Source organism: Narcine bancroftii, chromosome 3 (genome assembly GCF_036971445.1).
Source record: "Narcine bancroftii isolate sNarBan1 chromosome 3, sNarBan1.hap1, whole genome shotgun sequence".
In the NCBI taxonomy this organism is placed as follows: domain Eukaryota; kingdom Metazoa; phylum Chordata; class Chondrichthyes; order Torpediniformes; family Narcinidae; genus Narcine; species Narcine bancroftii.
The window spans coordinates 197,408,978-197,433,380 of NC_091471.1; the positions used below are offsets into that span (position 1 = coordinate 197,408,978).

A 24,403-nucleotide genomic window follows, 5' to 3' on the forward strand; every position below is an offset into this window, starting at 1 on the left:
CCGACAATATAGGTAAAATCATCTCTCTACCATACATATTTTTCACCAAAGATCGGTTGATAATAGACAAAGAATTTTCAGCAATATCAAAACATTCCTTCAATTGATTAAAAGAAAGAAACTGTCTTTCTACAAAGCAAGCCTGTAATGTTTTTATACCCTTAGAATCCCAACTCTTTAAATGACTATTAAATATTGAAAAAGGAATAAGCTGATTATTATATGATGGTGTTAAAATGGACAATTTACCTTTTGATCCTATAGATTTTTTTTGTCCATAACATCAATAAATGTTTTAATATCGGCATATTATACTCCTGTAACAAATTTACATTCCACCGAAATATAAATTGATGCACTGCAATTTCAGAAATACATACCATCTCGACTTTAGCCCAACTTGAGGCCGATCCAAATCCATCAAATCACTAATGAATTTGAACTGGGCTGCTTCATAATAGTTCTGAAAATGAGGTAATTGCAACCCACCTAATGCATACTTCCAAGTAAGTTTACTTAATGCTACCCGTGGTAATTTACCTTTCCATAAAAATTCCCTAGTGACTTTATTTAAGTCCTGAAAAAAGTTCTTTGTAAGAAAACATGGTATTGATTGAAACAAGTATTGAATGTGAGGAAAAATTTTCATCTTAATGCAATTAACCCGACCAATTAGAGTTAACGGAAGGTCCATCCACTTAATTAAATCTGCTTTGATATTTTTCAATAATGGAACATAATTAAATTTATATAAAGATTGCTACTCAGTGTTCACAATTATTCCTAAATATTTAATTTTATCCGACCATTTCAAGTTAATAATATTTTTATATACTGAATATTCTCCTTCACCGACCGGTAAAATTTAACTTTTATCCCAATTAACTTTATCCAGACAAAATTCCATACTGTAATAATCATTCCCATAAATGTGGCAATGATTGTTCTGGGTTTGTTAAATATATCAAAACGTCGTCTGCAAACAAATTAATCGTATACTCCATAACTCTCATCCCTCATATCTGTTCGTTCTGCCTTATTAATTGAGCTAATGGTTCAATAGCCAATGCAAACAGAGCTGGCGACAATGGACAACCTTGTCAGGTTGAACATGTCAATTTAAACGACGGTGAAACTTAACCATTTGTCACCACCCTAGCAGTCTGGTTCGTATATAAAGCTTTAACCCAACCAATAAAAAAAAGGGTCAAATTTAAACTTCTCCAAAACTTTAAATTAAAAAAATCCCATTCGACCCTGTCAAAAGCTTAATCCGCATCAAGTGCCACCACCATTGGATGGTTGGGTTGCTGTTGATATGCACTGTCCAAACTAATTAATCAAAGAATATTATCTGATGCATTTCTATTTTTAATAAAACCTGTTTGGTCTACGTGTATCAATTTAGGCAAATATTTAGCAAGTCTATTTGCTAACATTTTGGTTATTATTTTATAATCCACATTCAGTAAAGAAATAGGTCTATATGAAAAAAACACCTTTAATGGATCTCTATCTTTCTTTGGAATTACAGTAATTAGAACACTAGAGTAATACACCAAAGATAAATCTTCATAAAAAACTTTATAAAATTCCACCGAAAACCCGTCATCGCCTGGTGTAGAAGATGCCATTAAGCATTTCCAACATAGCAGTTTTAATTTCTAAATCTGTAAACTGAGCTTCCAAATCTATAATATCCTCTTCTCATGCTGATAACGTTAATGTAGATAAATAGGAATCAATAGACCTATTGTCCTGTCTCCCCTCAGAGGTATATAATTTTTTTATAAAATGAATAAAGCTGGTCATTAATTTCCTGAGGTTTATAGGTTAACAGTTGAATTCTTTTTAACAGCATTAATAACCTGTGAAGCCTGTTCCTTCTTTAACTGCCATGCTAGTACTTTATGTGCCCTCTCACCCAACTCATAATATCATTGCTTAGATCATCAATTAATTAAACATTCAAAATGATAAGTCTTCAATGTATTATAACACAGCTTCAATCTTGTCAAAGCTATTTTCTGGTCTTCTGTCACTTTCTTCTGAAATTCCTTCTCCAAATCATCAATTTGCTTCTCATTTGCTTTCAGCCATATACCCTTTCTTAACTTTAGTAGTATAACTAATTACCTGCCCTCTTAAGTAAGCTTTTAACGCATCCCATAACACAAAACGACTTTTAACTGAATTAGCATTTTCGGTTAAGAAAAAAACAATCTGTTCCTTAACAAAAGTAATAAACTCAGGTTTTTTTCACCACATTGTATTAAATTTCCATCTATAGGATGAACTTTCATAGTAAAAAAAAATAAAGAGTGATCTGATATAACTCTACTCTTATATTCTGCCTGCAATACCTTTCCTTGTAAATTTTTAAAAAATCTATTCGAGAAAATGAATCATGTCGAGAAGAATGAAAAGAAAAATCTTTCTCTGCAGGATTAACTTTTCTCCAATTATCTACTAAATTTAAATCTTTCATTAAGGCCCCAATTTGTATTGCCATCTTTGATTTCCTTATACATTTTGGAGATCTATCCATCAAAGGATCCAAAACACAGTTGAAGTACCCCCCCCTCCCCCAACAAAAATATTTTCATTAGCTTGACTTAATCCACATTAGGTGCATAGATATTAAGTAGAGTCCAAAGTTCATTAAAGATTTTACAAACCACTTTTAAAACCTCCCAGCATTCCCCTCCATAGGGTGCAACTCAAAAGACAAATTCTTATGAACTAAAATCACTACACCCTTTGACTTAGAGTTAAATGAAGAAAAAAAAACCACATGACTAACCCAATCTCTTTTCAATTTCAAATGCTCTTTTTCAGTCAAATGTGTTTCTTGTAAAAAAGCAATATCAATTTTCATTTTCTTAATACAAGCTAGAACTCGCTTTCGCTTAATTGGATTATTTAGTCCCTGACATTAAAAGTTGCAAATTTCAAACTAGACATCTTAACAAGCTAACAATATAATCACTTAATACAAAATATCGCTCCCCTACTAATAAACAAAATTCTCTCTCCCTCCCCTAATATTTTAAAGAAAGTTTATATAGAAAAAGAAATATAATTGGGTGGTTTTTTTTGGGAACTAAAGGTAGTAACACCCTAAAAAAAAAAAAAACTGGGTGTGGTGAACCCCACCAGTGGCAGATGACTATCAAAGATTTCAGTGCCATCCACTACCCCCCAGCCAGAAATACAATATATATAATGATACAATTCAGTATTATAAAAATATTCAGCCCAATGACTCCATTCCCAATGACTGGTTCTGGCCTTCAATGTCAATAAGACTGTGTGTCAAAACCACCGTCTTTCCCATTTTCCCATTCTGTTCATTTCCATTAGCCCTCCTTTTAGGCGATGGCGGTGAGACTCTTCCCTGGCCACGCAAGTCTGGTAATGAATTAGCAAAAACCAATGCATCGTGATCATTCTCAAAAAATTGAGATTGAAAATTGCCGTAGAAGACCTTCAATGCAGCAGGGTATCGAAAAGCAAATTTATATCCCTTCCGCCATAACACATCTTTAGCCGAATTAAACTCCCGTCGATGCCTAATAATTTCTTGACTCGTATCTGCATTAAAAAATAACTCTATTGTTCTGACTCATCATTGGAGCTTGACTTTGTCCGGCCTTCTGTACCGCCAACCGCAAAATCATTTCTGTATCTTGATAATTCAGGCACCGAATTAAAACTGCTCCTGGTGGTTGTCCGGTAACGGTTTCTTCTGTAACGCTCTATATGCCCTCTCCAATACTAAACCTCCTGAGGAAAAACACTTTACCCAGCATCTCGGGGATCCAGTTCTTAAAAAATTTTATTGGATCAGATCCTTCAATATCCTCTGGAAGACCCACAATTTTTACATTATTTCTCCGACTTTGATTTTCCAATGAATCAATATTTTTCAGTAAATCTCTCTTCTGGGTTCCCCAATCCACGAACGAATCTTCCACTTTATCTATTTTGTCCTTATTACACACAATTTGATCCTTGCATTCAGAAAAAGCTGTCTCAATTTTTTTTTATTTTCTTGTACTATATCCACTGATGATGTAAGGCATTTATTGACATCCCTCTTAGGTGTAGACATATCTTCAGACATATTAGAGATTTTAGTTGTCACTTGAGTCATTTGTTGAGATATGTTATCCATATGATAGGCAATCCCTTCCAGGACAGTAAAAATAGAATCCAATCCAGGTTCCAGTTCCACATCTTGAGGCCCACATCTTGAGGCCCACCTTCTGCAAACTCCTCCTCCAATTGTTCCTGCGAACTGGTCAATGCAGGTAAGTCTTCTTGCTCCACTATTGTCGGGCCTTTTCCCGTGGGGCTGCAGGTCTGCACACCCGACGGCGGCACCCTGACCACATTGGGACGCTGCCACTCGGGCCCCCCGCCCACAGACCACACACGTTCCAGCAAATCGCGGACCCTAGAGGCACCACACATGCCCGGCAAGACCAGGGGTCGCGCAGGGGCGGTCTCCACCGCCATCCTGCACGTCCTCGGCTCCCTCGATGGCAGAGTGGACTCGAGAGCCCTCCTCTCAGTTGGGTCACCTGGGCGCCCGACATCGCAAACACGCGGCCCAACGTCGGCTGAACTCGTCAACAAGCCGGCACCATCTTGTGGAGACAAGACCGGAGCCGGCATAATACTTAACCTAGCTGGAATTCTCTGTGGCTTGGAGGTTCCAGACGACGACTCCGTGGTTCCAACTGGACAGGTAGGCCTCAGTTCTTCAGCACTTTTAAAAATTAATTTTTTCTGTAATTGAGTCTTAGGTTTTTTTAATATTAGCCACCATTGTTAACAAATAGTGTTCTTAGAAATAAAAATAAAATGTTTGTGTACTTAAATTAAAGTTTAAAAACGGGTGTTTAAAGAACTGGCTGGCGAGGATTAGGACCGCACGTCCGCCCTCTACGCCATCTTGCCACGCCCCCCCATGAGAGGTGACTTAATAGAGATCTACAAATTGTGAGAGGCATAGATAATGTAGACAGTCAGCACATTTTCCCCAGGCTGGGAATAGTAAACACTAGAGGGCATCTTTATAAAGTGAAGGGAGGAAAGTTCAGGTGAGACATCAGGGGTGAGTTTATTTTACACTGTGTTATGGATGCCCGGAATGCATTGCTGGGGTGGAACTAGAGGCTGGAACAATAGGGGCATTTAAGAGTCTCTGAGACACATGTATGAAAGAGAAATAGAGAGTTATAAAATAGACTTTAGTTTATTTTTGGTGGGTATATATGAGTCAACATAACATCATGGGTGAAGGGCCTGTACTGTGCTGTAATATTATGTTATATTTCTCTTAAAGAGAATATTTTATTAAATTTGTCCTTGTCCAGTAATAATAATATGAAGTGATATAAAATTAATATTTAGCTTTTTTGTCAGTTATATTTGAAGTTAGTGAAAAGGACAATATTGAAGTCTAATTCCAACAAGAAGAAAATGAAGAAACTGCAAAATTTCAGTGTATAGCATCGTGCAGAAAAAAATGACTGGACGGATGGGATCTGTGGTTAAGATTAGGAATTTTTATTCTCTCTGCTTGATGGACAATGTATCCAATGGGTTTGGAATGTGTATTAAACTTTTCACCTTCCAAACTTGCTGAATTTTCCATGACATTTGCACTTCAGAATTGCTGTTCAGATAATTATCAGAACACTGTGTTGCAATTTTAAAGTGAAACCCCGTTATAACGCAATTGTTTGGGTACAAAAAAAATGTAATAGTGAAAAAAGCAGAGGTGCTCAATCGAGGTTCAAGAAAATCAGTGTTTTCAAAAATGCGTGTATTAGCAATCATCATTTTGTTTCTTAAAAAAGTGATCGTGTTTCTTGCTTGAACTGAGCACGTCACTGGCCGTGAGCGAAATCTAGAATGCTTCTTAGCTGGAGGATTTTTATGTGGTCCACCTCCTGGGTCTCCAGCCAATGGCAGCTAGCCTTGAGGTGTTCAATGGCTTCAGACACTTTTGGGGGGTGATGGTGGAGGCTCTTCATTATCATCCTCGTGTGTTAGCGAACTGGTGCATTTGCTTCCACCGGTCCTATAGTTATGTTACAGACAATCTCTGAGTCTTTCAGGTGCTCATATGTTGGGTATTCGTTGTTAGCAGAGTACCACTAGTGTAATTCTTCTTTGCTCATTTCAAACACCCTCATGCATCTCTTCATCTGTGGAGCCATAGAAATCTTGCTCATCATCATCATCTTCATCTTCCTTGATGGATTAGCGTGATGAAAAGGCTGGACCCAGTCCATTCTCCTAGCATTTTTTTCTACACCTGACGAGCTGGCTCCTGCCCAGACATTCCCACCTAAGAGGCAAACTTCCTTAACGTTTAGGCTTTTCAGATAGTCTTCCAGCAATGTTGAATTGTCCACAATTCTATGAATTAATTCACGCCTGTAATCCTGCTTGAACACAGAGATAATTCCCTGTTTAGGGGTTGTATCTTAGATTTAGTATTCTTTGAGAGGTAAGAAACTAGGATCTTTCTGTCACGGCTTATTAGGCTGGCAGGTGTGGGTCATTTGTCAAGTAAAAGAAGAGCTTTGAGTATTAGCTTTTGTTTACACAAATGAGTGCGGGCAGCAGTGACAAAAGTTTTGTAAAACCAATCCTCAAAGATGACACTGGTAATCAAAGCATTGCTGCTTTGCGTGTATTTGAACAGTAACAACTTAATGTTGATATGGTGGATACATCAGGGTGAGCGAAATTTGCCAATCATGAGCAATTTTAACCTGTGTTCCAGTCTTGTTTACACAAAGCAACAACCTCATGCGATCTTTACATTGTTTGAACCCCTCAAGTCGATGGGCATCCTCTTTACTTGACAGTGTATGGTCTGGGATCATCTTGCAGCCATCTTCTTCTAAGAGAGAAGCAATGTTCCATTTTGATAATTAAGTTTTTTTCCCAGGAAGAGCATCACATTATAATCCAAATTTGCGTAAAATCGGGGCACGTTATAATGGGGTTTCACACTAATTTGTTTTTATTGCACTGAAAAGCAGCAATTTCCATGTAATTATGTCAGAAACGTCTAACAATAATATTGATGCATCTGAATCAGTGATGTGTGGTTTAGTCAAGCTTCCAGTGTTTGTTTCCCAAGTTAATGTCAAATGTCCCCAGTTTTTTTTAAACTTTATTTAAAACTTTTAAAGATAATATGAAAACATTACATTAAAAAAATTACAATAAGCAAATCAACAAACAACCCTCCCCCCCCCCTCCCCCTCCCTCCACTCAGCCAGCCCCCGCAAGGGGAGCCAAAAAAAAACCATTTCAAATAATTACAAATTTAAAAAGAATACATTTTTAAGATTTTCTAAATACATTCCAAATAAGGTGACCACATTTTAACAAAAAAGAATAATTATCATGTAAATTATTATTTTTTCCATTAAAAATACAAGATCTCAATTCATTATGCCAACAAGCTATATTAATCTCTACATTATCGTTCCAAGTAATTGCTGCACATTTCCGTGCCACTGATAACACTAAACGAACAAAAGCTATCTGAAACTTATCCAACCCCAAACCAGTCAAAGAAACCATATAACCCAACAGAAAAATCTCTGGGTCTAATGGTAATTTAATTTTAAATAATTTCTCCAAAATTACCCTAATTTTTTCCCAAAACTACATCAAGAAAAGTTCCAGTATTCAACCCATATCTAAAACACAATCTGAATTGCTAAAAAAAAAATTCAATTTCTCAGGAGTCAAATCTAACTGATGCAAAAAATTATAATTAACCAAACCATACCTTACATTAGTCAATTTGGTTACCCCTTCATGACACGTAACCTCCCAATCCTCCTGAGGTATGTCATAAGTTAAATCACTTTCCCATTTATTTCTAGATTTCTCCAAATTTGGTTTATCCATACCCTTTTGTAATAACCTATACATATCTGAAATAAAACCCCTTCTTGGTATAGAGAAATCAAAGACTCAAACTTCGTTGACTCAGGTAATCTCATATCGTTTCCATAATTATCCTTTATCAAAGCTCTAAGTTGATAATACACAAACAAAGAATTTACTTGTATTCCAAATTTCTCCCTCAATCCATTAAAAGAAAGGATCTGTCCCTCTTCAAAACAATCCTGAATCACTTTTATACCCTCAGAATGCCATGCCTTTAAATACCTGTTAAACATTGAAAAAGAAATGAGCTGATTTTGATATAACGGAGTTTGAATTGATAATTTACCCTTCGTACCTATAACAGCATTTCTATTAATCCATATCCTTAGTAAATTATTTAATACCGGCATATCATATCCCTGCAATAAACGCAAATTCCATTTATGTATAAACTGATGAGCATCAGGTTCAAAAATACAAGCTAATTCCACCTTAGCCCAACTAGGAGGCTGTTTAGTATCCATCATTCTTCTAACAAACTTTAACAGTGCAGCTTCATAATAATTTTGAAAATGAAGTCCTCCTAACGCATACTTCCACGTCAACTTCTGTAAAGCTACTCGAGCTAATTTTCCCTTCCATAAAAATTTCCTCACCGCCGTATTCAAATCTTGAAAAAAGCCCTTTGGAAGTAAACATGGAATTGACTGAAATAAATACTAAATATGGGGAAAATATTCATTTTGATACAATTTACTCGGCCTATTAATGTTAATGGAAGATCCTTCCATTTAATCAAATCCATTTTAATCTCTTTCAATAATGGTACATAATTTATATAAAGATTAATAATTCACATCCACAATTACTCCTAGGTATTTAATTTTTTCAGACCATCTTAATTTTATAATGTGTTTACACACTTCATAACTCCCCTCCAAAACTGGCAATGTTTCACTCTTATCCCAGTTCACCTTGTACCCAGATAACACCCCACACTGAACTAAACATTCTTGTAAATATTTCGAAGATTGTTCTGGATATGTCAAATAAATCAATACATCATCAGCAAATAAATTAATCTTATATTCATCATTTGCAATTCTTACTCTTTAATATTATCATTCTGTTGAATTACCTGAGCTAATGGTTCAATGACCAACGCAAACAAGGCGGGTGACAATGGACAACCTTGACATTTTGATTGTGTTAATTTAAATGGCAAAGAAGTTTGGCCATTTGTCACCACCCTAGCAATCGGATTTTTATATAATGCTTTAGCCCAACCAGTAAAAAGAGGGCCGAAGTTAAACTTCTCCAACACTTTGAGATTTTTAAAAAAAAAGCTATTCAGGAGATGCCAAATGGAAAGTCGCCAGGTAATGATGGATTTTCGGTAGAATTTTATAAGGTGTTTTATGAGGATTTGTCTTCTATATTTATAGATGTGCTTCAGCAAATAACAGATGAACAGTCATTACCAGAATCTTGTTCGAGTGCGTTAATTACTGTGATTCCAAAAAAGATAGAGATCCGTTGAATGTAGCTTCGTATCGACCAATTTCTTTATTAAATGAGGACTACAAAATAATAGTTAAAGTATTGACAAATAGACTTGCTAAACATTTATCTCAGTTAGTGCATATGGATCAAGCAGGTTTTTATTAAGAATAGATGTGCATCTGATAATATTCTTAGATTGATAACATTGATCAATGCATCGAGACAGCATCCCAACCAACCAATGGTAGTTGCGCTTGATGCAGAAAAAGCATGTCCCCAGTTCACGTTTTGTATTTTTTTTTGTGGTTGACCATGGGTACTGAGCATCTGGTAGTCAGTGGTTGTCCAGTGCACAAGTCAGAGCAGAGTTGATGTGGAGATCTCGCCATTGTCCATACAGTGGGACACCCTCCTATTGTTGCTTTTGACCTGACAGTCTATACAGTTTGGTGCCTGCTGCATTGCAGGAGTTGCCGTGCTGGTGCTGGGTGTAGCAGTCAGCTGCTTTTGGGACTCCGACTCTGGATTTTTCCTCGGGGTTTACTCGCAAAGCCTTTCCTGTGCGCGGCTATAGCCACAAGGCAGCAGAGGTTTGAAATCAGAATTTTCCCTCTTCTAGATGAGTTGCCACCTGTGGTCAATGAGCCCCATCTGCCCGGAGCATTCCACCGGTCATAAGAACTATGCCACATGTGAACGCTAGGAGTTGTCAGAGGCTGTTTGAGATGCATAGCAGTGAGAGTTTGTCCCCACTGCCACCTTTAGGCTATGACAACTTTTAGAACCCGTTTTATATTATAATATTGCATTCCTCCCCACCCCAGGTGTTAACATGGAACGATTCACTGATGAAGCTGATGTAGTGATAGTTGGTGGAGGTCCCGCTGGCCTATCTGCAGCAATTCACCTTAAACAGCTGGCTGAGAAGGATTGCAAGGAAATAAGAGTATGTTTGGTGGAGAAAGCTGCACAGATTGGTGGACATATCCTTTCAGGAGCATGCCTCGATCCAAAAGCTCTGGAGGAGTTATTCCCAGATTGGAAGGACAGAGGGGTGAGAAAATTGTTTATTTGCTGTGAGCTACTTTGTTATAACACTGGACAATATTTTTTCAAAAGGTTTGCTTCCTGAAATAAAATGAGGGATTATGATAGACAACATCCAGCTGAAAACAAATATAATTTCTGATTTGCTGTATCACATAGGAAATTGGAGAAACATTAAATTAACTTTTATTGAATTTAGCATGTTTAATCACATAATGATAATGCTGACATGTTGCATTAGTTCAACTGACCTAAAAGGCCTTGTCTCTGATTTTCGTTTGTACTCAGCATCTGATGCCTCTCGTCAGTGTCCAACAATAGTCAGCCTTTCATAAGTGTATTTCTGTTGCTCTGATAACCAAGTTAGTCGCAGACTGCAGCAAGATCAGCAGAGGAGTCCAAGTGCAAATGCAGAAAATGAATTTTGACTGTCATGTTGCCCTTTATGCTTTTTAATGCTTGTAGTAGACTTAAAATATGACAGGAAATCACAAAAATAGGATGTACATTATGGCAAAATTTTAAGATTATTTTTTGAGATCAGAAGCCCAAAATCCATCAGAAGTGTTCAGGAACTGAAATCTTTGTCCAGTTTAAATCATCGTCTATGCAGCAATTCATTCATAATTGTTATGAAAATAAGGTTTCTCTGCAACAAAAGGGTTGGCATACAGTTCCTATGTGGTTAAAATATGTAAACAATACCACAACCATTCTTTTCCAATCATATCTTCGATATTTTCAAACCAAATAGAACTCTAATTTTGATGCAACTCCATAATTGAACCTTTAGCAATTGAACCTTAACACATCCCTTTTAAAAGATGTAAAAGACCACATTTTGAGGAAAATCAGGCATTTTTGTTGTTCTGATCATTATTTACAACAATTTAAAGTTAATAGATTCATTTTTGTTTGCGACACTTCTGTGTACAGATTGGCTGCTTCACATCTCGACATTGTACCAATAATGTTGTTGTCAGGATGTTGTGAAATAACCTAACTCCATGCACTATTTATAGCTATCAAGCTTTGCCCATTCCTTTCGGAGCACCTTCAAGTTAGTTTGCTTTTGATAAACTGCCTGCAGTTTATTAAATTCACACTATAGAAGCATTGAAAAAAGTGACATGAATCAATTGAGATTCAATATTAAATATTATGAGGTGATCCGTTGTTTCTTTTGGCAGTTTGGAAGAAAATGGATGCAGTTCTGAATATTTGATATTCTACTACGCCAAATGCTGACATTTTCCTTTCATGAAGTCTGCCTGATTCATCGATTCCCTCCAACTTCTCTTTAACTCCATTCCTTGCTGACCTGACTCCTACCCATCATCCCTTGCCCTTGGTTCATCTCTCCTCTTCACTCCTTTGATAATGTCAATCCTCCCTCTCCACTCTCAACAATTCCTTTCATCCACCTTCCCTTCCCACCCCCCTCAAAAAAAAAAGATTCTACTTGGACCTGCTGAGTTCCTCCAGCAGTTTGGCTTTGCTCAAATTTTTAACGTGCTAATTTGTTCTCGGAAGTTGACCAACCAGATACTGGAATTGTCTTCGGTTTTCACCTTTCAATGCCATTTTTTAAAACTCAGTAAATTCAGTTGGGTGAATATAAATCTTCATTACTTGACAATAATCCCAATATTAAATTGAATATGCTCTATGACAAATGATTAGAGCATCTCTTGACATTGGATTCTGGTGAAATACCCAAGAATCTTTTTCATGTAGTGATTATGTATTTAGAATTGTATTGAAACATTAATGTTATTTTCTATACATTACCTAATAGACTCCACTGAACACTCCAGTAAAGGAAGATGTATTTGGTATTTTAACAGAGAAATTCCGAATTCCTGTTCCATTGCTACCAGGTATAGTAAATAATCATAAGATTTACAGCTTGCAGAGCTGAAGAATAATATCTTTATTTCAAATTGAATGTAAATAATTTCAGAAACAAATACCGTATTCCTTGTTCAAATACATACAATTCAAGATTTGATTTATTGTCATGTAATAAAAAGTGTCCCATTACACAAAATTGCCTTTTGTCTGCTATAAGGCAGAACAGATTCACCTTCAGCAGAATTTGCCTCAAGCGCTTCTTAAAGTCAGAGAAAGAGAAGCAAAAGAGAGATCCCCTAAGTCACCAAGTGGCTGTGGATTCTCCTCTTGCTCTCCCGCAGCCTCCGCTATCACAAAGAGTCCAGTCCAAATCATCGGCAAACTGCTCCAGATCCAAATGTTCAATATAATTAGGAACCCTTCAGCACCCTCTCTCATCTTGCTTCCAATACTTGGTAGTCCTTTAGCCAGTTTCCTTCAGTTTGGTGCGAGTCCCTTGATTGCAGTCTCCAGCAGCCCACAGCCTGCGTGGGTTCCTTGCCTTGAGTCACCAATATCCTTCAGCTGCAGAACTCCTCGCTGGTCTGCTGCCATATTGACTGTCCTGTAGGTCATTTCCTCTGCTTATCCTTCTCAGATGGTTGTGGGGGTGGGGGACTCTGTCTATATTCTGGTATCCTGCACCAGTCCTCCTCTTCCCTAGAGTCTGCAAACCATCTTGGGCACAGACCCTGTAGTCGTGGGATTTTAAATAAAACTACTGTCAGCTCCTTTAACAGGCCCTTCAAAGTGTGTATGGAGATAATGGCAATGAGACTGAGAGGTTGGACCCCACGGGAGTGTTATTTTCGTTCCTCGCTCTCTGTGGGTTTGCACCAGCAGCAGCGTGGCCATTACAGCAGCTGTGGCAGTGCTGCCATTTCATTTTTCAGATAGTGTTTACTGCACCACCTCACATGCATGTGAAATTAAAATTATGTTTTTTATCAGAATTTGTTTCTATGCAGGTCTTCCCATGAGAAATCATGGAAATTATATTGTCCGTTTGGGTCACGTGGTGAGGTGGTTAGGTGAGCAAGCAGAAGAACTTGGTGTGGAATTGTATCCAGGGTATGCTGCTTCAGAGGTGACGAACAATTATTTACTATCATGCTACTCTTGGATTTGTCTGCCTAAAGAAGTTTTGCATCAAGAATGATTTGTTGATGTGTTTTCTTCATTGAATTTTTAAACTGTCCAAGCAAAACTTTCTGAAAATAGATGAAAAATCCCAAATTCATTTCCCTAATTTGATTTTGAAATTTCATCATTCATTCAAAGACCCATCTAAGGTAGTAATGAATTGATGTTTTATTAGATATTTTCAGAGTAATTAAATGTTACTTTATCATCAGCTGTTCGACCAATTGGTCTATCATTTGTAAGAATCAATTATTAAGGAAGCAATAGTGACACATCTGGAAAGTTGTAATCTAATCAGGTGGAGGTAGCATAACTTCATGAAATAGAAATGATGTCTGACAAATTTATTAGTTTGTTAAGGATGTTTTGACCAGAGTGGATAGAAAGAAATCAATAGGTGTAGTTGGATTTCCAGAAGCATTAAACAAAATGCATTAAAAGGGTTTTAGTTGCAAGATGGTGTTGGAGCTAATATACTGGCAGGGATAGATGATTGGCTGACAGGTGGCAATGAGGTCTTTTTCATAACTAATGGGATATCACAAAAATCTGAGTAAAAGTGCTGGGATCATATCTATTTACTCTTTCTATTGATGATCTAGAGCACACATGTCAAACTCAGGCCTGCGGGCCAAATTTGGCCCATGATATAATTATATTTGGCCTGCAAGATCATATCAAATATGTATTAGAGCTGGCCCGCTGGCCGCCGCACCAGTATAGCGCATGCACAGCTGATACTACAAATCCCAGAATGCTTTGCAAATGCGTTGGCGTCAGCCCGCTAATCGCCCCCACCTCCTCTCTTTACTTTCGTTAGCATCTGCGACCTGTCGCCTAACTCACATGTAATAAACCCCTTACGGAAAATGGCCAAACGAAAGACAGAAAACAGGACCTTTCAAGACAGGTGGGAGGCAAACTCTGACCCCAGAGTTTGATGAACTTGCATCTAAGAAGAGATGCCAAGTATCTGGTTTAGACCCAGGTGCATCAGAGTAAATCACAGTGTAGCAAGCTAAGCTTGGATTAATATTTTCTTTGGTTCACTTTGGACTGTTCATAGTTGAAAGATTGGATTTTCATTGAAGCAAGTTGTTATTTTTTTGACTTGTTGGCTTGGGAAAAAAAACATTTAAAAGGAGCTTAAAGGCTATAGAGAAATATTATTTATTGAATATTTTATTTCTCATTTGTTAATGCTTCTTCTGGAAAGAGTTTAACCAAAACTATTATTAAACATTTATTTTAATAAGAAAAAGTTTAACATTACATATGTTGAAAGAAGAGAAAACATGCAGATGTTGTTGAAAATTTTCAATAAATATTTAGTTTGGCCCACGACAGTCCAAGTTTTTAATTTTGGCCCTCTGTGAATTTGAGTTTGACACCCCTGATCTAGAGGAAAGAAGCAAATGTTTGGTAGCCAGATTTGCAGACAACACAGGAATTGGTTGGAAAATGTGAATTTGTTCATTTTTTTAAAAGGAAAGACTTTATTTAAATAGACAAAAACTGAAAAAGTAACCTGTAGCAAACTGATTTAGAGATCCTTGTGCACAGACCATGGGAGACAATTGCAGCAGGTATTGGGGAAAGTTAGTGGAATGTTGGCCCTTACTTCAAGAAGTTTGAATATAAAATTAGGGAGGTCTTACTCCATTTGGTGGGATCACATCGAGAATGCTGTGAACAACTTTGGTCCCTTATTTAAGAAAAATATTGTTGGATAGCAGACTGTTCTGAAAAGGCTTATGGTAATATCCTAGGTATGGATAGTTTTCCTTAGAGGAAAATTTAACTGGTTAGGTTCCTACTCATTGGAATGTAGGAGAATGAAACATACAAAATTCTTATGGGAGTTGGCCATTTCACACAATAAATGCTGAGTGGCTTGAACGGCCTACATCTGTTACCACATCTTGTAATTGTACAGAGAAATCTCGTTAGAACACAATTCATTAATCCGCAGAATTCCTTGTAGCGTGGGTGTCTATGGACCCCAAACCGCTAAGGGTGGTGGGGGGCAGATGAAAGTCAACCAGCGACCAAATTCCCAGCACCTGACAGCCACCCCGGTGCGGTACATCCCTGCCCTAACGTCCCACGCCGGCTGCCCCGCGTTCTGATGAGGTTTTTACTGTATTACATCATGCATATTGTATTGGTGACGGAAAGATGATCACATTAATGTATGATGTATTTAGAGTATCTTTTATTAGAGGATGCTGATAATAAGAAAAGAAATACAAACTCTTATTGCTGCAGGATATCCTTAAAATGAATTGTTACAATTTACTGATCCATGCAGGGACTACAATTTGCTTGCCAGAAGGACTCAAACTATGATGAGTGGTCTTATTGAAACATAATATTTCTAAAGGGCTTAAGATGGATGTTTGGAGTCTACAAACCTTCAAAGGGAAGTCTACCACCAACATGGATAAAATTTCAATTTATGACGTTGACCACTTGAGTCTGAGATTAAGATTGTTTTCACTTGGGAGGGATGAGGTACAAATCTTTGAAGTTCGTTACCCAACCTATCTGTAAATGTCAACGGTGTATTTCAATTGCAATTGATAAATTTGTGGACATTAAGACAATCTAAAGAATTGTAAGTTTGGGTGTACATTTGAATTTCACAGAGCTCATACTGAATGAAGTCTGAGTACCGTACTGCTTTTATTTATATTTTATGTTACCAAAAACATCATTTTTGATCATGTTCTATGCTCTACTGATTAAAATGATTGTATTAGTAATTTTTTTTTCCAAAAATCTAGATATTATTCCATGAAGATGGAAGTGTTAAAGGAATTTCCACTAATGATGTGGGTATTCATAAAGATGGCTCACCAAAGGTAGGGTTACCAAATTAATGTCTGCTATTGTTCAAAAATAGAACATCTTCTAACTTGAATATATTTTTTTACAAGGTGCAATTTCTCCTTTTTGTTCCAAATATTTTATTTTGTAAGGTTTAGCAAATGTTTAGCAGGATATACTGTGTGACAGATTGTTATATTTTATATTGTATATTGATATGTTTTAAAGGAGATAGATTGTGGGGTTTTTAGTTATATCACACACAGATACAAACACTTCAAAACAGATCCTATTTAAAATGCTGGAGCTCTGCTCAAGCCAGACAGTCCAGGCTCCGAGTGCCTTTGCAAAAACTTTGAAGAATGCCTATAGAGACTTCACAAGTAGATGTTAATTGGACATGCTGTGGAGTAGTGGATTATTGTTTTGGAAAGCAACAGATGAACTGGGTCTGGTGCCTTAGTCTATCTGAATGCAGTTTGCTGTTCTAAGAGGGTCATGTGGTTTTCTCTGCGAGAGAGACGGAGAATTCATTTCTACAGTGCAGCAGCGCCTGGTACTGGAACTGACAAGTTGGCAAGCTTGTAGGAAAAACCCATTTTGAAAACGAGTTGTGAGTTCTTGGTTCGGTCTGTTCAAATCTCTTGTGGTCTATACAAGAGGAGATGGCTAGCTGTCTACTGTTTCACTTGAAATAAGGGAGGAAATAAAGGAACTCTGTGGTGACCTGGAGGAAAGAGGTTATCATCTAGAAAACCCTGATGGAGCAAATTTCTTTGGCAAGACACTGAAGTGGCTGATTGAAAGGAATCAGTTTGTGTCCAACAAGTAACAAATCTCTCCATGAAGACCGACAAGAACCTTTCTGATCAGTAACCATTTACCTTTCAAGCACCAAAGCCTGGTGAAGATTCATAAATGTTAAATTCTTTGCACAGTATAAGAATTGCCTGATACTGATAAACTTGAGGAATGAGAAATGAAATTGGACTGTGAATCAAAGAACTTTTCTGAACTTAGATACATTACATATGTGCTGAAAATTACAAGGGGGTTCTTAGATTAAGTTAATAGTAATAAGTTAAATTTGATCCTATGTTTAAACAAATTTAAAAGTAACTTTTGCTTAAGTAATCATTTGTCTTATTGAATTTCTATTGCTGCTGGGTTTTAGGGCCCTCTGAGCCCATAACAACTGTCAGAATACCATTTTTTTTAATGCCTTTCATGAATTGTCCTCAGAACTTAGTAGTGAAAAGCTTGCACTACTGTTGTCCTAATAGTGGTATTAATTAAGTAATTCCAAAATTTTATCCCATTAAAATTTAACTTGGCATCCAGTGCTGGGTGGTTGTATTAACTTGAAGATTATGGTGTTCCCATTGTGGGCGGTGGGTTTGAGAAGTGCTGCTGAAGTAAACATTGTGCTGTTCATGTGGTAATTAGAATACATGGTAGAAGATATGTGTATCCCTGGCTCTGGCAGAGCAGTAAGGAAGACAGCCATTGCTCTCACATTGAGCTGGCACCGCCTGCTTCTCACCGCGAGCTGGTGTGGCACTCGGGTGAACTCTGGGCTCGGCAGCACTGCTCCCTTGCTGCTGCGCTTGGAATTAGATGGTGGGGGGGAGGTGAAGCTAGGAGCAAGATGGTAGGAGCTAAGAGCCCATTTTTGCGGAGTGGCTGTGGTCAATTTAGACTGCAGCCGCTCAGTAAAAATGTATAGTGATCCTGGTGGAAAAATTATGGGATGGAATTTACATAATAAATTCCGTCTTGACATTTGTACACTGCAAGCGGAAGTCCCTATCGATAGAGGATGGATGCTAGAAATTAGTAGGGATCCCAGTTAACAGATTATCTTGACATGGATTGTTGAGCTTTTTGGGTATTGTTGCTGAATTAATCCATTCAACTTGCCTGATTTAGGGTTTCATGCATAGTATTCATTCTCCTGTGTCAGCCTGCCTTCATGGTGATCAAGCCAGTGCTCTGGGCAGCGAGCGCAACCAAAGGCCAGCAGCCCCACGCAGCGACATTGGCCCCAACAAGCGAACCGGTGGGTGAACAGCAAGGGCAGCTTAAAGACCAGCAAATGGCGCTGCCCTTGCTGCGCAGCCAACAGGCAGGGACAGTGTACAGAGAAGAAGGGCATTGTTATGCAGGAAAGTACCCGCACATGGGAAACCCACTTTTGTTATGTATGTTGTGATGTCAGCCAAGTGGGGCCACAATGGGAACAGTGCAAGTATGAAAGTTGGGCCTGAGTCCTAATAAAACTTAGAGCTTAGCCTGACTACACTATACGTGTGTCTTCTTTCGAGTAGCACGCAGCTACAATTGGTGACCCCCAACAGTTTAGACTGCATTTAAACCCAGTAGTGAGCGGACAGGCAGCAATCAATACAGTCGCTCTCAAGCTACTGACCTTCTGGACAAATCAACCATGCATGTGGTTTGACCAAGCTGAGGCACTGATCAAGATGTGGCAGATCACAGCAGAGTCCACCCAGTACTACCACGTGGTGAGCTCCCTGGACCAGGACACAGCAGGCCGGGTGGCCAACTTCATCAGGAGCCCCCATCAGAAGGCCTTCAAGGACTTGCTGATTGAGACCTTTGAGCTCTCGTGGCATGAGGGAGGGGCACGTCTGCTCCACCTGGACAGGCTAGGGGACAGGCCCCCAACAGCCCTCATAAATGAGATGCTGGCCTTCCTGGGAAAGTACAAGCCCTGCATCATGTTTGAGCAGGCATTCCTAGAGCAACTGCTGGAGGACGTCCAATTGCTCTAGCTGACACGGATTTCAGCGACCACCCCCACCCCCCCCCCTTCAAAATCCGGAAAGTCACAGCATGAGGAGACATTCTGTGGAAACGGAAAAGAGAGAGCTCGGCGCCTGTGGGGCTCATCACTAAACTCCACAGCCAGACCCGTGCAGAGCTGCCAAGTGAACAGCAGCACCCCAGAGGAAGTGATCCAGACGACTAGTGGTGTTTCTACCACCAGAGATGGGGCACCAGAGCCTGCCGGTGCAGTCCGCCATGCATGTTTCAAGGAAATGCTGGGACCAGCCATCACTAATGACTATGATGGTTGGCCACCAAGACAGCCTCCTTTACATTTAAGACTGCTAGTCCGGATGACATTTCCTAATGGACACCAGGAACAGGCAGTTGGGCCCATGCTGAAGGCTGCCAACAAACAGCATGATTTGGACCTTTGGTACCCAAAATGTCCAACTGCAGTTGGGAAGCAGTCTCTTCTTGTGGGTGTTCACGCTGGCCACAGTGTAACAAACGCTCCTCTGAGCAGATTTCCTGCTCACCCACAGCATGCTAGTGGACCACAAGGGAAGAAGATTGGTCCACACCAAGACTTTTCAAATCTTCCCCCTCAAAGACGCCAGGTTCCCATCACTCCACCTGGACTCCATACAGAGATTGGACAGTGTGTACCACTCCGCGCAAGGGCAAGACTCCTTCCTCTGGAGAAGCTCCAGCTGGCGAAAGAGGAATTCAGGAAGCTGGAGGAGCTCAGCATTGTATGGCGGTCAGACAACCCATGGGCTTCTCCCCTGCACATGATATCCAAAGCAACTGGGGGGGCTGGAGTCCATGCAGTGACTACCGACTGCTCAATGAGGCTGCAATACTGGATTGGTACCCCTTGCCGCACATCCAGGACTTTGCAGCCAACCTGCACAGGGCAAGGATCTTCTTCAAGGTGGACTTTTTGCAGGGATACCATCAGATCCCGGTACACCCCGATGATATCCCCAAGACCACCATCATCACCATGTTCAGCCTCTTCGAATGCCTCTGAATGCCGTTAAGGTTAAAGAATGCTGCAAAGCCTTCCAGTGACTCATGGACACAGTGGGTCGAAACCCATGGACATAGTGGGTCGAGACCTGGATGGTACCTTCATGTAACTGGACAACATCCTGGTGGCAAGCAGGAAACAACAGGAGCATATGGCGCACCTCTGCAACCTCTACACCCGACTGAGCAAGTTCAACCTGATGATCAACCCAGTCAAATGCCAGTTCGGATTGGAGGCCATCAACTTCCTGGGCCACAGGATAACCAGGGAAGGAGCCACACTGCTACCCAGTAAAGTGGAAGCCATCTGGAAGTTCCCCAGACCCAACATGACCAAGGGACTACATGAGTTCATGGAGATGATCAATTTCTATCATAGGTTCATCCCCTCAGCTGCCAGGATCATGTGGCCCTTGTTCGCCTGGATGCAGGCAAGGCGAAGGACATGACCTTGGACAGGAGTCAGTGGAAGCCTTTGTGAAGGCCAAGGAAGCCCTGGTGGACACCGCTCTCCTGGCACATCCCAGGTCAAATGCTCCAACGATCCTAATGGTGGATGCCTCAAGAATGGTGATCAGCGGAGTTTTGGAGTAGTAGATTGAAGGAAGTTGGTAGCCGCTGGCTTTCCTCAGCAAATGTCTGCAGCCTCCAGAACTGAAGTACAATGCTTTCGACAGCAAGCTACTGGTGCTACATTTAGCCATCCACCACTTCAGGTACTTCCAAGAGGGCAGGTCCTTCATGGCTTTCACAGATCACAAGCCCCTGACTTTCACCTTGGCTAAGATCTCGGATCCCTGGATGGCCCGCCAGCAATGACATCTGTCTTACATCTTGGAGTACACCATAGATGTGAGGCATGTCTCTGGCAAGGACAACGTGGTGGGCGATGCACTGTGCAGACAAAGTATCCACGTACTATCAAGGGGAGTGGACTTTGTGGCCCTCACAGAGGTGCAGCAGAAAGATGAGGAGATGTCCCAAGACAGGACTGCCGTGTCGGGACTGCAGCTCCAGGACATCCCAGTCGGCACAGATAACACCACCCTCCTGTGCAATTACGGCCACCAGTCAGGTCAGACCCATCGTCCTGGCAACTTGGAGACGAAGATTTTCTACTCTATCCACTGACTGGTTCACCCATCCATCAGGAACACGGTCCAGCTGGTGGCCAGCAAATACGTGGAGCATGGATTGGGGAAATAGGTCAGCGGGTGGGTGAAGGCGTGCACTCAGTGTCAAACAACCAAGGTACAGCAGCACACAAAGACTCCAGGTCAGCACTTTGAGCCCGCAGAATGAAGGTTCGACCACATCCGCGTGGACATAGAAGGACTCTTGCCGGTATTCCAAGGTTTCCAGGTGGCCAGAAGCAGTCCTGCTGGCAGACACGTCCACAACCTTGTGCGCCAGGGCCTTCACCTTGTCCACGGTTCAGGTTACCATCCCAAATCACATCCGACAGAGGGGCCCAGTTCACCTCCAGTCTGTGGTCTGACCTCACCAGCCTGTGGGGTGCCCAGCTGCATCACGCAGCAGCTTACCACCCACAGTCCAATGGGTTGGTGGAGCGCTTCCACGGGCACCTCAAAACCATGCTCGTGACCAGACTCCAAGGACCCAACTGGGTAGACAAGCTACCATGGACACTGTTGGGCATCCATGGAGGACCTCAACACCTCTTCAGCTGAACTCATCTATAGAGCTCCACTGCTGGTCCCGGAAGAATGAGTACCATCCCCAGGCAGACACCAGGATGACTTTGCACCGTTCCTCAGCAGGCTAAGGGAAAGAGTCAGCAACCTGGCCTCGATTCCGCCTTCCAGGCATGGACACGCAAGGGCTAACATACCCAAAGTCCTGCAGGACTGTGAGTATGTTTTCATTCACAGGGGTCCACATCGTCCACTGCTTCAGAGGCCACGTGGTGGTCCATTCTGGGCCTTCCGCAACAATGGGGCCACTTTCAAGCTGAAGGTCGGAGCCAAGATGGAGGTCTTCACCATAGGCTGAAGACTGTATACCTGGACCTGGCGCACCAGGTCAAGACACCAGCACCACGTCGAAGAGGCAGGCCACCAAAGTCTGCAGAGACTTTGCCTGTAGGCCCCAAGGACAATAACAAGGACAATACCGCCAGTTCTGGGGGGGTGGGATCATGTGGCTGCCTACAGCAGGGCAATCGAGCCAGTGCTCCAGGCGGCAAGCGCAACCAAAAGCCAGCAGCCCACGCAGTGGCACTGGCCCCAACAAGTGAATCAGTGGGTGAACGGCAAGGGCAGCTTAAAGGCTAGTGACCCAAAATGGTGCTGGCCTTGCTGCACAGCCAGCAGACAGGGACAGCACGCGGGGAAGAAGGGCATTGTTATGCAGGAAAGTACCCACGCACGGAAAACCAGCTTTTGTTATGCATGTTGTGATGTCAACCACAGCAGGAACAGTACAAGTATAAAAGTCGGGCCTGAGCCCTAATAAAACTCAGAGCTTATCCTGTCAACACTTCGTATGTGTGTCTTCTTTTGACTAGCGCACTGCTACACTCCCTTGCTTTTTGGTACTTCCTTGACGTCTCCAAATAAGCTTCCACTCAAATTATTAAAAATATTTACAAATGCCTACAAATGCAAGTAGAAAGCTAGAATAAGTTGATTGGGATCATGCATGTTCAAAATTCAAATATATTATCAGTGCATACATGATGTCACATACAACCCTGAGATTCTTTTCTCACCACTTTGGCAGAATTTTTGCTTATTGGTAACTAACTATACTAGAGAAGATGTGTGGAAATACTAAAAATGAATATAAACTGTGGAAATACAGAAAAATAAATATTCAGCAATAAATAATGAGCAAAGTAAGAGACCTTAAATTAGTCCCTGAATTAGTGTTTTGGAGTTTGATATGGGGTAGTAACTGTTCCTGAATCTGTTGTAATGAGTCTTGTGGTATGCCTTTCTCCTGATGGTAACAGCGAGAACGGAGCATGTCTTGGGTGGTGTGGATCCTCAATGATTGCCTGCGATGTACTGGGCTCTATCCACTACCTTTTGCAGGGCTTTCCACTTGGAGATATTAGTGCTTCCATACCAGGCCACAATGCAAGTTGTCAGCATACCTTCCACCAAACATCTGCAAACTCTGAAGTAGAGGTCTGAACATGTGTTGGGTCCAGGAAAGATCATGTGAGATGGTGACTCCCAGAAATTTAAATTTACTCACCGTCTCCATGTCTGTTTTTTCTCCCCCTATGGATCTTGCACCTTCCTAACGTGTACAATCAGCTCCTTAGTATCGGTGACACTTCAGCAAAACGTGCTTATCTGATAGAATTTATTCATTTGGAAGGAGTAATTCTAAAGATAGGTGAAATCTGACTCTTTTCCAGGTAGTGTGTAGGCTAGCATTATTCAAGCAAGACTACAGATGCTAGGATCGAGCGCAGTACACCAATGTGCTGGACGAACTTGAGAAAACTGTGGATTTTTTTTCCAGCACTTGTATATTGCATTATTGCAGCAGTTGTGAACAGAACACTGCAATTATCAGCGAACAACCCACCATGGAGAGGAAGTCATTGAAGCTGTTCAAAATAATCGGGCAGCAGAGAATTTCCAACAACTATTATCTTTTGTTAGCTAGGCAAAAGTTTTTTTTTTCTCTGTCGATCTCTTATTGATTGCAGGTTAAAATGGACTTCAGTGTGCCCAATCTTATTAAATGCTGTCTTGCTGTCCAGTACAACTATTAACAAATTTATACAGAAGCATTTTATATGTTAAATATATGAATCAAAATGTTCACCACTGAAGTTTTAAACCCCAGGAGAATAACCATTTTAGCAATGAAAGTAAACTATACATTTTCCCAGGTATTTATTTTCATTTTTATATAATTGCGCTAGCTTTCACAGGAACTGAAAATGTTTCCAAGTTTCAATAAGCCCTTCCAAGAAAATGGAACGAGGCACAATTGAGAATTGATATTGATCAGAAAGCAATTTTTTTTCATACTTTAGTAAATATATTTGATCTATATGAGTTGTTTTTTTATTAAACTCAAAGATATTTTAAAAAGAAAATAAAGCAGATGGATAAAATAGAAAGTATGGTAATTTTCAGAAAAATCTGAATAGTTTTGGAAAATTATTTTGTCCTTTGATACATTATTATAAAGGTCCTTTTTTAATATATTAAAAAATTTTAACTATACATGCAGTCAAGTACGAAGG

At 40.2% G+C, this 24,403-nt stretch overlaps 1 protein-coding gene across 3 annotated transcripts in view; it reads left to right on the forward strand.

The window, feature by feature from the left end:
• The window catches only part of etfdh (electron transfer flavoprotein dehydrogenase), a 102,023-nt gene that overhangs the window by 14,888 nt on the left and 62,732 nt on the right, over positions 1–24,403 (forward strand). For all 3 annotated transcript variants that reach the window (XM_069926238.1, XM_069926237.1, XM_069926236.1), the window contains exons 3-6: positions 10,260–10,489; positions 12,281–12,362; positions 13,344–13,462; positions 16,305–16,382. In XM_069926238.1, coding sequence (XP_069782339.1) covers positions 10,260–10,489; positions 12,281–12,362; positions 13,344–13,462; positions 16,305–16,382 — 509 coding nt within the window. The remainder of the gene's footprint in view (positions 1–10,259; positions 10,490–12,280; positions 12,363–13,343; positions 13,463–16,304; positions 16,383–24,403) is intronic.